The following is a 16,797-nucleotide window of genomic DNA, read 5'->3' on the forward strand; positions in this document are numbered from 1 at the left end:
TTTTTTTTTGCACTAAATTAATAATGCAAATTAGGCTTTACCTAATGCAGATTTGAACTGAGTTTATGTCCTAAATCATGAAGAGAAGGAAAGTGGCTCATGTTATTCCAGACTAAGAATCAACACAATCTAAATTCAACAATGTTTCACATTATCTAAGGGGACTTGACAGAAGTGGGGGAAGCAATTCTTATTTAACACGTAGAAAGGAGGGGACTATAGATAACATAGACGTGGCTCAACAAATCACAATGATCAGCCATAGCATTTTGTATTCATAGTATTCTGGAAGGGATTTTAAAAATCTACCCCATCGCATACTCACTGCCCCGAAATAGGGCAAAAATAAATATATATTTTAAAACCTATGGTTCTAATGCCAGTCTTAATAAGACAGTTTTTTTTTAAAAAAAAAACAAATTTAATCCAGTTTGTGTTGATGATCAAAATACATTTTGCCTCGCACTGGCATTTCTTGTGATTACGTACTTTGATCAGTCCCTCAGCTACAACAACCAGAGTTCCATCTTGCTTACAAGTGGCACCTTCTAGATCTGAACCATGTAAAAATTCTTTACCATCATCATTTCATCAGCATTTCACTGGCTACGAAGTCAATGTTTTATAAAATAGTTCTTAGGCTGCTGCATTTCTTGCTTGTTCTCCAAGTCAACATGAAAAGTCGAGTTTCCCATTTTCTTCGACCTTGTTTTTTCAAGTGGCCCATGTCAATCCATGAAGCAACTTGACCGTCTCCTTTGGACTCATGTAGAAAATCTAACAAAAATATCCTGGCTCAGTTCTTTCTTCTTCCATTTTATCCCTAGGAAGTGGGCTGGAGCGAGGCATCCCCACACGGACCAAGCTGCATTCGTAGCGCACCGATTTTATGAAGATACCAGAGTTGGAGAAATTCCTCGGGCATGGCGTGGAAGCCAGAGAAGGGCAAGACGTTATCGTAGTAGTGGTGGCTGATGGGCTGCTCGAGCATATTCACAGAGAAGGGCCAGAAGCCGTAGATGGCCACCTCTTCACAGAGGCCCAGAGCTGCGCTCACCAGGAAGAGTCCCGTGGACAGGCGCTTGGCATGGATTCCCCTATTCTTCCAGAATTTTCCAATGCTACGCAGAAAGTTGGGGTTGGCGAACAGCACTGTTTGATTGGCACCAACATCAGACAGTGTATAATAAACCCGGAGGGATGGCTCTGTTCCCGTCTTCATAGAAAAGGCAGGCATGTAGATGTAACTGTGGTTATAAATTTTCATGTTGTCCACAAATGTCTTTCTGGACCACAGTAAGTTCTGAAACCTATTAAAGAGAAAAAAGAGACTCAATGAACGCGAAGAACTTCAAAATCCATTCTGGTTTTTTTTTCTTTCTTATGACACTGATACCTCCCATCATCTCAGCAAGAAACGAGGAAAAACATTTCACATTTACTTAAAATTCTCTTTGTACTTATGAATCATTTCTTATGCAAGTAACCTGGCTTTTCCCCAGTCAATCTTAAACTCAGGATCCCTTGGAATGCTCTAACATTATTCATTTTGTTTTCATTCAGTATTTATTTGTCAGGAATGTAAAATTAGTTTAATACTCATGAATTCGGAGAGGTTGTTGTTTGGGCAGAACTTTGATGAAAGTCACTTGTGTGGTCTGACACAAACTCAGACCTAGTTTCCTCATTTGCAAATCAAAGGAACCACTTTTAAGTACCTTCTTTCTGGGATTCTATGAATATGCAGATTAGCCTATTACTTCTAGAAAATGATACTGAGAAACCCTCATTTAGCTGTTTCAAAAAATCCTTTATTTTTGCTCCTTCATTTTGGATTATACAAAGAGAAGATGCCCCAGTTCAGATGTTATTCATCTGACACTGGTGACATGTATCTTATCTGTCAAGTATTTCAGAATTAAAAATTTAATTGCCTGGCTTTTTGTCTCAAGAAATTTAAGTACAATTTATTCTTTTTTTTAAAACTTTTTTGCTTCTTGGGTCACACCCGGCAATGCACAGGGGTTTCTCCTGGCTCATACACTCAGAAATTACTCCTGGCGGTGCTCAGGGGACCATATGGGACACTGGGAATCGAACCCGGGTCGGCCACGTGCAAGGCAAATGCCCTACCCGCTGTGCTATCTCTCCAGCCCCCCAAGAAATTTAAGTACAATTTAGAATAGAAAACAAAACGGGAAAAAAGGTGGGGACTGGAGTGATAGCACAGCGGTTAGGGCATTTGCCTTGCATGTGGTCGACCCGGGTTCGATTCCAGGCATCCCTGAGCACGGCCAGGAGTAATTCCTGAGTGCAGAGCAAGGAATAGCCCCTGTGAATTCCCAGTGCATTTTCTCAAAAAGAAAAAAAAAACTCCAAGTGAATACAATATGATGCTCTACATATTACACTGATATTTGTTATTTGATTTTTAAAAGAAACTACCATGAAATGTAAATGGAATAATTATTCTGCCTAGGAAGAGGTAGAAGGTTGGCCAAAATGTGCTCAGAAGGGATGGCAGGGAATATCCTCCTTGTGGGGAAGTGGAGAAATGGGAAGAAGAGCCAGCCAACCAGAGGACCCAGCTAACCTGCCAGAACCAGGGACAAGGCAGTGCCCCTGATTACATGGGGCAGGAGAGCTATGCAGTGGTGCTGGTGCTGTGATGGTTTCTCATTTGTTCAGACTTCACTCTGTTCAGGGGGAACAGTCAGAGCAGTCAGCCTTTAGAGCACTTGCTACTTGAATAATAAATATTTTACATTTGTTTCGTAGTTGGTTTGTGTTAAAACAATAACAACAACAACAGAAAAAAACAGCTCACATAGGTTAGGTGAGTTTGAGGTGGAGAGAGAGGCTGATGGTCTGGGGACCAGCTGAAAAGTTGTCAACAAGCTCAAGTGGAGAGCACTCTAGAACTTGTTCTACTAAGGGGAACAGCCTAGCTCAAGTTAGATGAGGGGCAGGAGCAGCTGCTAAGAATGGAATGGAGTCCCCATTAGCAGAGGCAGGTCTGGCCTGTCTCTTCGGCAGGGCTCCATATTAACATGTGCCAGCGTCATTTGGAATACACAGATCCACAGGATTCTATGTGGCCGTCAGCATCAGTTACTGTCTGCCAGGTAAGGTGTGTTTCTCAGTCTAAGGAAGGGCAATGTCTCATTTTCTCTCATTTTCTCCATTGATCCAGCAGTCTGCTTTAGTAAATCTCCCCTGGGTCTGACAATTTGAGACACAATAGCAAGGTTTTTTCTCGTCTTTTATCCTAGCAGCAACCACAAAGACACATAAATTCCTGCTTTCTCATCTCCAAAGCACTCTGCTCAGCCATTCTCTGATTCTTTCCCGTGCCCATGAAGAGCTCCTGCTGTCTTGCTAATACACACATGCTCTCTCCCTCATGCAGACACTTTTGCAGGCAATGTTTACTTCATTTGAACCTTGGTTCTCAACCTGCAGTGAGAACGACTTGGTCTCACAGTTCCTGAATGCTGAGAATGATCTCAGGAGCTCAGTCTTTTATGCAGTTCCCAGGGGACTCTGGTGCAGGTGTCCAGGAAACAGTTCTCAGAAGAGCAAACACTTTGTTCCCTGAATATCCATTTCTTTACATCCTCAACTGGTCCCAATTCTAGGAGGAAGAGGTACTCACTCTTCCCATCTGTGATTGGGAGCAAGGTGATTCTCTTGCTTCAAAGGAATCGTGCTCTGAAGGGGGCTCTCCTGTCTTTGGGACATTCTCTGCCCCCCATCTCTCCAGTCTTCTGACCACGGTTAGGCCTTAATTTGAGCCTTCTGCTATGTGCCTCTGGGTGGATCCCAGAGTCATGTGCTGTCCCTCTCTCTTTTTACCAGCCACATCCTAGAGCAGTCAGTGTACCTGACAGCTTGTCTTTACTGTTTCCACTTGCTCCCACTGTTGTGTGGAACGGCTCCTATGCCACAGGGCCCTGCTGGCTGTGGAGACGGTCTCTGTCGTCCTTGTGGAGAGCAGACTAATGAGAATGACAGCCAATCAAACCTTGGCTATGGAGCTTCTGCACCCAGTCTTCAAGCACAGCGATTATTCTTGGAAAGGGTAGTCTTCCATCTTGAGTTTTATTTGGAAAAGGATACACATCTTACATTTATCATGGCTTGAACTTCACTGACGGCTAAAGAACAAAGCTGTATGTTCCATTTTATTATTTGACCTATTCCATTCTTCAACAAATGACCTTATTTGGAAAGCTAACTTGGGGCCAGGAGATAGCTCATGAGGGTAGAGCACACGAGTCTCCCATGTACGCAGCTCCTAGTCTGACCGCCAGTATCACATCACTGGGCATTGCTTGAATGGTTCTGAGCATTGCAGGCCTGGCCCATGTGGACCCCAGCACCGAGTTTCCCAATGCCCCAACAGTACTGCTGGCGTGAGCACCCAACAGTCAAGACAAATCCTGGATCTGGCCCAGGGCCCGTGAAGCACTCCCCAGGGACGCCCCCCCCCCCCAAAGCAGAATTTCATTAAATCATTGTGGAAAACATGCTACAATTTCAGCTGTATCTTTTTTTTTTAATTTTTATTAGTGAGACACCATGAGGTACAGTTGTAGACTTACAAATTTTTGTGCTTGGATTTCAATTATACAATGATCAAATACCCATCCCTCCACCAGTGCCCATTTCCCACCACCACGGACCCAGTATCCCTCCCACCCCCCCATGCCCCCATCCAACCCTGCCTCTGTGGCAGGGAATTCCCTTTTGTTCTCTCTCTCCTTTTGGGTGTTGTGGTTTGCACAAGAGGCATTGAGTGGCAATCAAGTTTGGTCTATAGTCTACTTTCAGCATGCTTCTCCCATCCTGGGAGGATCCTCCAAACACCCTCCACTTGGTGTTCCCCTTTCTATCTGAATTGTCCTTTCCCCTAGAATACCCGGCTGGCCTCTAAGTTATGGAGTAATCCTCCTGGTGCTGATCTCAGCTATTCTTGGGTATTAATCTCATACTTTGTTACTTTATATCCCCCAGATGAATGCAATCTTTCTATGTCTATCCCTCTCTTTCTGACTCATTTCGCTTAGCATGATACTTTCCATGTTGTACCACTTGTATGTAAAGTTCATGACTTCATCTTTTCTAAGAGCTACATAGTACTCCACTGTGTAGATGTACCAAAGTTTCTTTAACCAGTCATCTGTTCTTGGGCATTCATGTTTTTTCCAAATTCTGGCTATTGTAAAGAGTGATTTCAGCAGTATCTTGATCAAGAATTTGATACGGTAACTTTATATTTTATTGAATGATTACAGAATTATTCTTGAATTGTATGCAAACATCTCTCATTCTTAGGTTCTTGGCAAAGCTCACCTTGAATGTGCAACTATGAGTTTTGCACTAACAGATTCCTTTTTGCTCATAGCACAGCGGGTAGTGCATTTGCCTTGCACGCGGCCAACACGGCCGACCCGAGTTCGATTCCTCCGCCCCTCTCGGAGAGCCCGGCAAGCTACCGAGAGTACTCGATATGCCAGACACAGTAACAACAAAGTCTCCAATGGAGACGTTACTGGGCCCGCTCGAGCAAATCGACGATCAACGGGAGGGCCTTTACCTTTACCTTTTATGCATCATCCGGGTGAAGTTCTGCCTACAAATCAAGACCCTGCTGTAGCGTTTCCTCTTTCCTCCAAAGTCAGCTCTCAACAGTCTTTCTTGCGTGCTTCACCGTAACTCACTATTTGCTTTTTAATTGAATCACTGTGAGATACAAAGCTACAAAGCTGTTTGTGATCAGGTTTCAGTCATACAATTTCCAACACCCATCCCTCCATCAGTGCATCAGTTTACATTTCACACCACCAATGTCCCCCTTTCCCCTCCTCAGCCCCTGCCCCCTGCCTGTCTCTATGGCAGGCACTTTCCTTCTCTCTCTCTCTCTTCTCTCTCTCCCCACCTTTGGGGATTATGGTTTGCAGTACAGGTACTGAGAGGTTATCCTGTTTGTTCCTTTACCTATTGCAGCACACAGTTCTTACCAGAGTGATTATTTCCGATGATCTTTGTCATAGTGGTCCCTTCTCTATCCCAACTGCCTTTTCCCTAAGCATTTGAAGCAGGCTTCCAACCACTGACTGATCCTCCTGGCCCTTGTTTCTACAGTCCTTGGGTACTGATCTCATTATGTAACTCACTATTTCTCCCTTGAAGACACAGGAGAAGTCTTATCCATCTTTAATTTGTATAACCTAATTGTAGAATGTGTAAGAATAAGACTATTAATAATAATTTAAAAAGTCAATCAGCCAATGAATACTTAAAACAATAAATTACATACATAATGAAATAGGCATGAAACATAAAAAATACATCAATAAAACAAGAGCCAAAGGCACAAAAATATAGCAATTTTATAAATTAATTTACGTAATAAGAAAAAGTTGATAAAATTTAAATTAGTTAATAATTCAAGCTCTCTAGATAATTGTTTGGAAATTTGAAGGAGAATAGATTCATGTCCAATAAAAAATTTACCTCAAGGTAAGACAGATAAGTGATTAAAGTCTACATTATAAGAAAAACTAGAGAAAACAATGAAGAACTGAGGCATTTGCAACAACTCTCCAAAGGAAAATATTGACAAAATGGATTAGGTCAACATGTGAAATGTTACAACCATAATCAATGAGCTGGAACACAAAGGGAATAGCTAAAAAAAAACCATTTTCAGCCAATCCAGCCAATGAGCAGCTAATATTGACAAAATCAATCTAAACAGAACAAAATATTGACAAACACACAATGTACCAAGAATTACAATGGATAAGAATGTTAAAATGTTCAACTCCAAGCTGCCAGTGAACAGGATGGTAAAGTTAAGGTGTGCTCTCTGTCCTATAGGAAGCCTTTTGGAATGAGAGAGATGTCTTGAAATTCACCCTGACAAGAGAAGATGAACTCTCGGTGCATGTGGGCTGTCCCTGGAAAATGAGGAGTCTAGTGGGAAAACAGGGTACACAGGAACCTGAGGAGCACTTGCCAACTTCTGCCCAGGCAGGGGACACTGCGGTAGGCCCGGAAGGTTCCTGTTGAGACCAGGGAGAAGCAGGGACATTTTGGCAGGGAGAACTCCAACCCTGCACTGGGTTTTCTCACCGTCAGTGGGAGCCTGCAGGCACCAAGGCACTGCCATGGCATTTACCAATAACGGCATTTGGAACTCACCCCAAGGAAGTCCCCTCCTGCTACTTTCTTAGCTTTCCTGGGCCCTCACAAAGTTTTCCACCGCCAACAAGAACAAACCATCTCTTCCAGAGAGGGACACCCCAAAATGCAGGTCAGAGAACCAGACAGAAGGAGGAAAATAGCGAGGGGACACAGACCATTCAGAAGAAAATCTGCGGAAAAGTTCTATTTCATTTGTTTAGAAATCTGAAAATACACAAATCCACCAACGAGGTAGGAGGCTATAAAAAGAAAAAAGAACATTCAGGTAATTGAGAGAACTACTGGCATTTAAAACATATAATAACAGGTGGCTTCTTATAAGAGAAAAACATACTCCACATATGGCAGGCCTAGAAAGTCACCAGTTAAGAGTCTGGAGAGAGAAAAAGAGTTCCTGAAAGGATGTCTCCACACCATAAAAGAGGTGCCAGGGTAGGCAAACCTGGAAGCACTACCGGAAACTCTAGTTCCAGCGGAAACCTGGGGAATGAGCAGCCGTTGCCGGGAAGGCCTTTGTTTACTGAGGAAACACTGAAAGTCGCATTGGATACTAATACCTAGTGACAGAATTTCCAACTCAGAGGCGAATGGGGCTAGGGGGCCCCAGGAAGGACTGAGCCCTGATGGGACCGTGGCAGAGCTGCCCAGAGAGGTGGATGCATAGGAGGGCAGGTGCTGTGGGAAGGACCTAAGGCAGAGAAGCTCTGAATTTGCACCAGACATTCAAGGATTTAAAAAAAGAAAAGAAAAAACCATAGATGCATTTTAAAATGTAATTAGGCATGCTGCTTTAAAGTGAAGGCCCTCCCGTTGATCGTCGATTTGCTCGAGCGGGCCCAGTAACGTCTCCATTGGAGACTTTGTTGTTACTGTGTCTGGCATATCAAATACTCTCGGTAGCTTGCCGGGCTCTCCGAGAGGGGCGGAGGAATCGAACTTGGGTCGGCCATGTTGGCCGCGTGTAAGGCGAACGCCCTACCTGCTGTGCTATCGCTCCAGCTTTAAAGTGAAATAAGAGGAAAATCAGCTGGAGAAGTCTTGGAACAACATCATTTAGGGGAGCATTGAGTCAGGAAATTGCTGCTTTCTATTTTAAGTGCTGTCATACTATTTGATTTTTTAAAACCACGTACATGCATTATTTTGGTTAAAATAAAAATTAAAAACTGCAATCAGGAAAACAGAGCAATTTATAGTCATCAACTGAATACCACGACCAAAAGTCAATAAGTACTATGTACCAACAAAAGTAGTTTCAAAATACATACAGCAAAGGTCTGAATTCAGATAGACAGGGAAATGCTAATCAAAACAAAATTAGGTATCATCTAATAAACTGAGAACATATATATCAAAGAGCACAGAGACAACCAGTGATGTTTACGAAATGCGGACAGGCAATTTCATCCACTACTGGTGGCAATGTTGTCTTCGATGGAAAATGGCATAGAGGCATCTCAAAAAATTAAGAATAGTTTCCTGCTCATGGATTGGGAGAATTAACATTGTAAAAATGGCAATACTCCCCAAAACAGATTCAATGCGGTCCCTATAAGAATACCCATAACATTTTTCAAAGAAATTGATCAAACACTTCTGAAATTCATATGGAACAATAAACCCCCACGAATAGCTAAAGCAATTATTGGAAAGAAGATGGGAAGCTCCATCTTCTCCAACTTGACACTGCATTATAAAGCAATAGTATTAAAACGGCATGGCATTGGAATAAAGACAGACTTGCAGACCAACGAGTCAGGAATAGAGATAAATATCCTAACACATACCCTCAAGTATATTATCATTTAATCTTCGATAAGAGAGCAAGAAATATGAAGTGAACCTAGGAGAGCCTCTTTAGCAAGTGGTGCTGGGAAAACCGGACAGCTACATGCAAAAAAAATGAATTCAGACCTTTAGCTAATGCCATGCACAAAAGTCAGATCAAAATGGATTAAAGACCTCAAGATTGGACTCAAATTCATAAGGTTAATGGAAGAAAATGTAGGCAAGATTCTCCATGATATTAAGACTAAAAATATCTTCAAAGCTGAAACTCCACTGACCGAAGATAAACAAATGGGACTACATTAAACTGAGAAGCTTCTGTCCCTCAAAAGAAACAATGACCAAGATACAAAGACAGTCTATGGAATGAGAAAGGTTATTCACTAAATACCCTTCTAATAAGGGGTTACTATCAAAGATATACGAGGCATGGGTAGACCTTTAAAAGAAAAAAACAACCAACCCCACCCACGACTTGCCTATAAATGGATGAACATGAAGGATATAATGCTGGGTAAAATGAGTCAGAAGGAGAGGGACAGATATAGAATGACTGCATTCATTTGTGGTATATATATAGTAGACGACTAATGTCCATGGCCAGGGAAAACAGGGGCTAGGAGAACTGGTCAATGGTTGGAACCAACCACAACTGTATGTGGGGCAGAGGGTATGACAATAATAATTGGAAATGATCACACTGGACAAGAACTGAGTGCTAAAAGTAGGTAAAGGGATATACTTGACAACCCTTCAGTGTCTATATTGCAAACCACAATGCCCAAAAGGAGGGGAGAAGAGGAAGGGAGGGAGGAGGAGAGAGAGAAAGGGGGGGGAGGAGAATAAGAAGGAGGAGGAAGAGGAAGAGGAAGAGGAAGAGAAGGAAGACAACGATGATGATGATGATGATGATGATGATGACGACAACGATGACAACGACAACGAAGATGACGAATGATGATGACAACTGCCATAGAGGCAGGCTGGGAAAGGGGGGAGGGCATGATGGGAGGGAACCTGGGGACACTGGTGCCACATTGGTGGAGAGATGGGTGTTGAAACACGTATGTCTGAAACCTAATCATGAACAGCTTTGTAAGGGTCTATCCCACAGTGATTCAATAAAAACAAAATCTTCAAAAAAATTTTTTTAAATAGGCTTCCCATATAAACCTTAAAATCCACTTCTGGGCATCTATTTCCAAGAAGTTAAGATATTAACATGACAAAATAGATGGGAGGGGCATCTGGACAGCTTGGAAACCCCCTTTCCCCAAATTCAAATCGCTGTTTAAAGATACTAAAATTCTGAAAATAAACAAACAAAAATTATTGAACTAATGTGACAAAGGGGTCAGAGCGATAGTCCAGTGGGTAATGGTGTTTTCACTGCATGCCAACAACCTGGGTTCGATTTCTTTCACCTTACATCGTCCTGAGAGCAGGACCATTATAGTCCTGCCAGGAATAATTCCTGAGTGCAGAGACAAGTAACCTTTGAGCACCACCAGGTGTGGCTCCCTGACAACAAACAAAAAAAGAAAAGAAACCAAAATGAGCCAGAGACATCTGCGGTCCTACGTTCACTGCAGCACTATGCACAACAGCTAGAATCTGGAAGACACCGAAGTGCCTGAGAAGAGACGACTGGATAGAGAAACTCTGCTACATAGACATAATGGAATACTACTTGGCCATAAGGAAAGATGAAGTCGTGAAATTTGCTGACAAGCGGATGGGTCTCAGTACTATGCTGAGAGAAAGGAGCCAGTGGGAGAGGGTCAGATCCTGAATGATCCCACGCATGTGTGAGATGCAAAGAAACATAGCAGGGAATCACCCAAAGATAACAGAAATGAAGAGCAGGAGATCTGGTCCTTACCAGGGGAGAGGGGATGTGCCACTGGTCAGGGAAGGGGCCACAACACCACTGATAGAGGGAAGTGGTCACTCTAGACCAGGATAAGGCGCTGAGATGGGGGAATGTGACAGGCATGATGGCCTATCAGTAACAGTATTGTAAAGTGAAGACCCTAAAAGGTGGAAATAAAAGGAAAAAGGAAAAAGAAAAAAAGTGCCTGTCTCTGTGTGTGTGTGGGGGGGGGGGTGGGTGGGTAGGTGGGAGGGAAACCGGGGACACTGGTGGAGGAACGTGGACACTGGTGAAGGGATTGGTGCCGGAACACTGTACCCGGTAAGTCAATCATGAGTAACTTTGCAACTCTGTAATTCATGGCGGTTTGGTGAAAAGCAAATCAACAGGCCAGCAGGCCTGTGTCTCCCCTTCATGAATGGGATCCTGTGCTCACTCCCAGCACCATACCCTCCCTCACCCCCCAGCAATGCCAGGAATGGCCCTGCAACAGGAATGACAGCAGAAGGGCCACACGCTTTCCAGACACCTGACCAGCTGGCAAAAAAAAAAAAAAAAGAATAGGAAAAGATGCTTCACATCATTTGTCTTCAAGGAAATGAAAACGAAAACAGTAATGGGACTCAGATATATATTTAGGAGAATGGCAAAATCCAGGATGCTGAAATCACCCCATGCAGGTGAGGATGTGGAATACCAAGAACTTCACTCACCTCTGCTGGCATTACAAAATGAGTCATTTTGACAGAAAGTTTGGCATTTTTCACAAAATTAAACATACTCTGATCATGTGATCCAGTCATCATGCTCTTTGATATTTACATGAAGGAGTTGAAAATATACTCACACAAACACCCCCAACACACATGCTAATAGTGACTCTATTCAAACTGCCAGACTTGGAAGCAACCACGTTGATGTCCTTCAGTAGATGAATGGATAAAGAAGCCATGTAGTATTCATAAACAGTATCTAATTAAGCACTAAAAATAAACGAGAGACCAGAGAGACAGTCCAGGAGTTAAGGCACGTGCCTTGCATGTGGCCAGCCTGATTTGGTCCCCTACACCACATGCTTGCCTGAGCCTCACAGAAGCTGCAGCCTTGAGGCCGTGAGCCCACTGTGTATGGCCTGGAAGGCGTCTGAGCACTGAAGGGAGGTTGAGTACTTGCCAGTACCACAGGGCCCAAGAAGCACTGTATCCTTGGATTGGACCAAGCCACACTGGCTAAGAACCACTGAGAATGGTTCCAGGGCTCCCAGAAAATAAAATAAAAAGATACGGAGGAACCCAGAATGCATATTACTAAGTGAAAGATGTGTATCAGTCAAAGAAACCAATCTGAAAAGGCAACAAGCTATATATTATCCGGGAAAAAGTGACAGATCAATAAGTAACTACCAGGGGTTCTGAAGAAAGGAAAATAAATTTTGGCAAAGCTCAGAGGACTTTTGGAGCAGTAAGATGCTCTATCTGCTACTAAAATAACAGATTCATGTCAGTACACATTTGACCAAAGAGTGTACAATACCAAGAGAGCACCCTTAGATGAAATAAGGATTCTGGGTGATTTCTATATATATCCTTAAAACCTGAAAATTTTCTTTCTCTTCCTCCTTTGCTTTCCTTCTCTGCATTTCCTAGATCTCTGTCCTGTGTTCACAATCTCTTCTCCAGAAGTCCTTGTGTCCAGTCTCATTGCTTTAAATATCATCCATTGTTGGGCTGGAGAGATAGTACAGCAGGTAGGGCACTAGCTTTGCATGAGACCTACCAGCGTTCAACCCCTGGCATCCCATCTGGTCACTCAAGCCCCAGTAGGAGAGATCCCTGAGCCAGGAGTAAAACCTGAGCACAGTCAGGCATGGCCAAAAAGACAAAACCCAAAACAACACAAACTAAATACCATCCATTGTATATGGGTCCCCCAAACCAAATTTTCAGTGCTGACTTTTAAATGCTGGCCTCATTTAGCCAAGAACTTTACCTACATGTCTTGTGAGTTCTTCAAATTTAATACAAATTAATAAAATAAATCTGAATTCGACTCCCTAATGTGGGGAGAATATGGAGGTGAACATTCCTCTTCCAGCCTCATGTGGGTAACATGTCTCCATTCAACCAACTATTTGGCTCAGAAACCCAATAAAAATCTGAATTACCAACTTTCCCTCATACCACTTATCATTCATCATCAATTTTCCATAAAACTTACCTGAACTTGAAAAATGCTCAACAGATTCTGGAAGGACACTGGTAGTAGGGGTAACAGGTTCTGAGTCATACAAGCCATGGTATTAACACAGACAAAACCACTAGAGACTCAAAACCAAAAGCCACGGACAAGAGTCACAGTAAAATTTGGGGATATGCTATCACCTCAGTTCCAAAATACAGACACAGACTGTGGTCTCAAAATTTATGTTCCACTGTAACAAGCAAGGGATTCAGATGAGGCTCATTTTAACTCTGGGACTGAAAGTAGACAAACTGAAGATAAAAAAAAAAATCACAAAATAGAAAACTAGAGTAAAACAATGATTTCTCTTGTAACAACAGCAAACTGTCCAAACACCTTGAAAAAAAAAACCCTAAAAAATAACACTGATCTTCAATTAAATAAAAAAATTATAAAAAAAACATATTAGTGGATAATGAATACTGAATGATTTATCCCCAAATAAATTTATAGGTTTAATGAAACTTAAAAATTCCACCATTAATTTATAATTTACTTGCTGATCCTAAAATTCACATGGCAGGCAAATCAAAAGCTATTCCGAAGGTAAGTTCAGATAAAGGGACTATCCAATGGGGGAGGGGCCCTCAAGGATATAGCAGAAGCCCTGCCTGCCTGTGTGTGACTGGTTTGACTCCCACATTGCAGTAACAGAATGACCAGGGAAGAGGTCTTATCTCACCAAACACCAACATTAATGATAAATCTAAATACCAGGATGTAGTTAATGAAGAAAAATGCCGAAAGGTTACACTTGGAGCTGAAGCAGCAGTTACCCCTGGGCAGAGGCTATTTGAGGGGGAGGCAGAGTGAGAGGACATGTCAGCCTTATCGGGACATGTTCAGGGCACCATATGCGATTCCAGGGATCAAATCCAGATCAACTGCATGCAAGGCACATGCCCTCCCCGCTGTACTATCTGGCCCCATTATCGGGAATGTTTTCATCCTTTAGAAGTTGAATATATTTATATGGCACAGTGTTAAAAATGTCCTTTTTAAAGGTCAGCCTCCTTAAGAATGGCATAAATGCCAAGCCAAACTCAAATAATGAACGTTTCTCTTTTGCTCTTTTCAATGCAATTTAGGATTTTTTAGTGTATTCTTTTCGGTTTTTACATATTTATACTATCTCTGCTTTATACTATACATTTGAGAGGACAATCACTGTTCGAGTTATCTCAAACATACCATTAAAAAAAGGTCACTTCTTTTAACACAATATTTGATCTGATTTCTTTTCCCTGTAAGAACTTCACTGGAATATTTCCCTTTTTCCTTTCTGTTGAACTGTCTCAGTGGTTTTTCAGTGGCTAACTCACTTCCTCCTATTATTTACCTGCTTCACTAGTACCTGGATCATTTGCCATTCACCCTTGTCGCTGTCACTTCCCTCTCTCTCTCTCTCTCTCTCTCTCTCTCTCTCTCTCTCTCTCTCTCTCTGCCTAGCTGTTTGTTTGCCCAGCTCTTGCTTTGTTTTCCTGTCCTGCATGTTTATTTTGTGCTGCTTTACAATATTTCCCTCCTCCAAACTGTCTCTTCCGTGACAAATTTTACCGGATCACAACAATGCTACACATTCATCTAATCTACTCAGGCAAAATTTTAAAATATGACCCAAGGATGCAATTTTGCCTAATGGGAGCTCTCAATCTAGACTGGGAACATTGCCAAGAGGAGAGACGCTAAGCCAGACCTTCGGAGACACTTTATCTTCAAGTGAATTTCAAGCTTGGGTACAAGTTAAGGACATGAAGGGAGAGGATGAGGGAAAAAACATTTTTGGCAGAAAGAGCTTCGGGATCAAAGGCAGGGAAGTGAGAGAGGAAACCCAAACAATTACACAGAAGGGCCAGAGGAACTAGAAGTGGGGCTAGCTTGCAGCACAGAGGACAGACAAACGCCTTTTCCCTGACTAGAGACTAATTAGCACAATGCGGGAGGGGAGCCCTGTGGGTCTTAAACTGGGGCAGAGGAGGAAGGGGAAACCCACAAAGGCGACTGAGAGAGCAGGTCTGATCTTCCGCAGGACTGGCGTACAGGTTAGTGTCCATTCTAAAGCTATTCTGTACCAGCACAATGTGTATTCCTGCTGTGAGAGAGCTTGTGAAACCAACTCAGAGAAATTAGAAAGAGAATTCAGGAGCTTTAGAAAAGATTCTAGTTCTTGCCTTGCTTTTCCCTCCCGCACTCACAAGTGTAAAGATCCTGAGAATCTTCACATTTTGCCCTTCCCCAAAGCCTCTCCCTTATTTAGGCTTGCAGGAGACTCACCGAGGAAAGAAATCACTGGTCAAGAAACCAAAACCAAGCTGCTTCGCTGTTCTAATCTTACACCGTAAACGTTTTGTCTTAGGAGCCTGCATGCAAGACGGCTGTTTTGACGTGTGCCTGTCACCCTTCACCTGTCTAGCTCGGGGTCAATAAGAAAACTTGATTGAGTAAAACTCTTTTTCTCAATCTGTTGCCATGTCTCTTGACTGATGGACCTTCAAACGGCAGAGGAGTGTGACTAGCAAGTTCCGAATTTGGTGACTTGGACTTCAGGTAACTCCTATCACTATATTTGTAATAAAGTGTAAGAAAGTGGCCTACAGGGAGAGAGAATTCTCCGTTTTGGAGAGGAGAGCTATGGACATGAATCACCCAGAAGAGAAGTTTCACACAAGTCCAAGCTATGTACTTACTGTAACAGGGAGAGGTAGCAAGAATGAACAAAGGATATGCTCATGGGAAAAGGTATGATAAGGAATAAGAAGAGTTTCATTACAGAGAGCTTTTATTTATTTATTTATTTATTTATTTATTTATTTGGGGGAGTGGGTATATTTGGTTGTAGTTTTGTTTTGTTTGGGGACCACACAGTCTGTGCTCAGGGTTTACTCCTGGCTCTGTGCTCAGGGATCACTTCTGGTGGTGCTTAAAGAAACCAGAGGAAGTGCTGGAGATCAAATTATGGTTGGCAGCATGCCAGGCATGCGACTTAGCCCCTTTACGCTCTCTCTGGCTCACAGAAAAAATAATGAAACAGCACTGACCAAGCAAGTGGAAACAGAGAGAAACAAATGGAACTATCTTAAACTAGGAAGCTTCTGCACCTCAAAAGAAACAGTGACCAGAATACAAAGACAGTCTGCAGAATGGGAAAGGATATTCACCCAATACCCCTCTGATAAGGGGTTACTATCAAGGATATACAAGACACTTTACAAGAAGAAAACATCCAATCCCATCAGAAAATGGACTGATGAAATGAGCAGAAACTTTTTCAAAGAAGAAATCTGAAGGGCCAAAAGGCAGACAAAAAAAAAATGTTCTTCATCACTGATCATCAGGGAGATGCAGATCAAAACAACAATGAGGTATCATCTCACATTGCAGAGACTGGCCCACATCCAAAAGAACAAAAGCAACTGATGTTTGCTTGGGTATGGGGAGAAAGGGACTCTCCACTGCTGATGGGAATGCCGACTGGTTCAGCCTTTTTGGAAAACAATATGGACATTTCTCAAAAAACTAGAAATTGAACTCCCATTTGACCCAGCAATATCACTCCTGGTAATATATCCTGGAGATGCAAAAAAATACAGTAGAAATAACATCTGCACTTGTATGTTCATTGCAGCACTTTTTACAATAGCCAGAATCTGGAAAAAGAAACTGAGTTCCCAAGAATAGATGAC

The 16,797-nt window shown here is 42.5% G+C and overlaps 1 protein-coding gene across 1 annotated transcript in view; it reads right to left on the minus strand.

The window, feature by feature from the left end:
* Positions 1-409: 409 nt before the first annotated feature.
* Positions 410-16,797, minus strand: part of ST8SIA1 (ST8 alpha-N-acetyl-neuraminide alpha-2,8-sialyltransferase 1) — a 174,306-nt gene continuing 157,918 nt past the window's right edge. Inside the window, exon 5 of the mRNA XM_056134579.1 lies at positions 410-1,310. Within this exon, the coding sequence (XP_055990554.1) occupies positions 824-1,310 (487 nt within the window). The 3' untranslated portion in view covers positions 410-823. The remainder of the gene's footprint in view (positions 1,311-16,797) is intronic.

The sequence above is a fragment of the Sorex fumeus genome, unplaced genomic scaffold (genome assembly GCF_029834395.1).
Source record: "Sorex fumeus unplaced genomic scaffold, SorFum_2.1 ptg000100l, whole genome shotgun sequence".
Classification (NCBI taxonomy): domain Eukaryota; kingdom Metazoa; phylum Chordata; class Mammalia; order Eulipotyphla; family Soricidae; genus Sorex; species Sorex fumeus.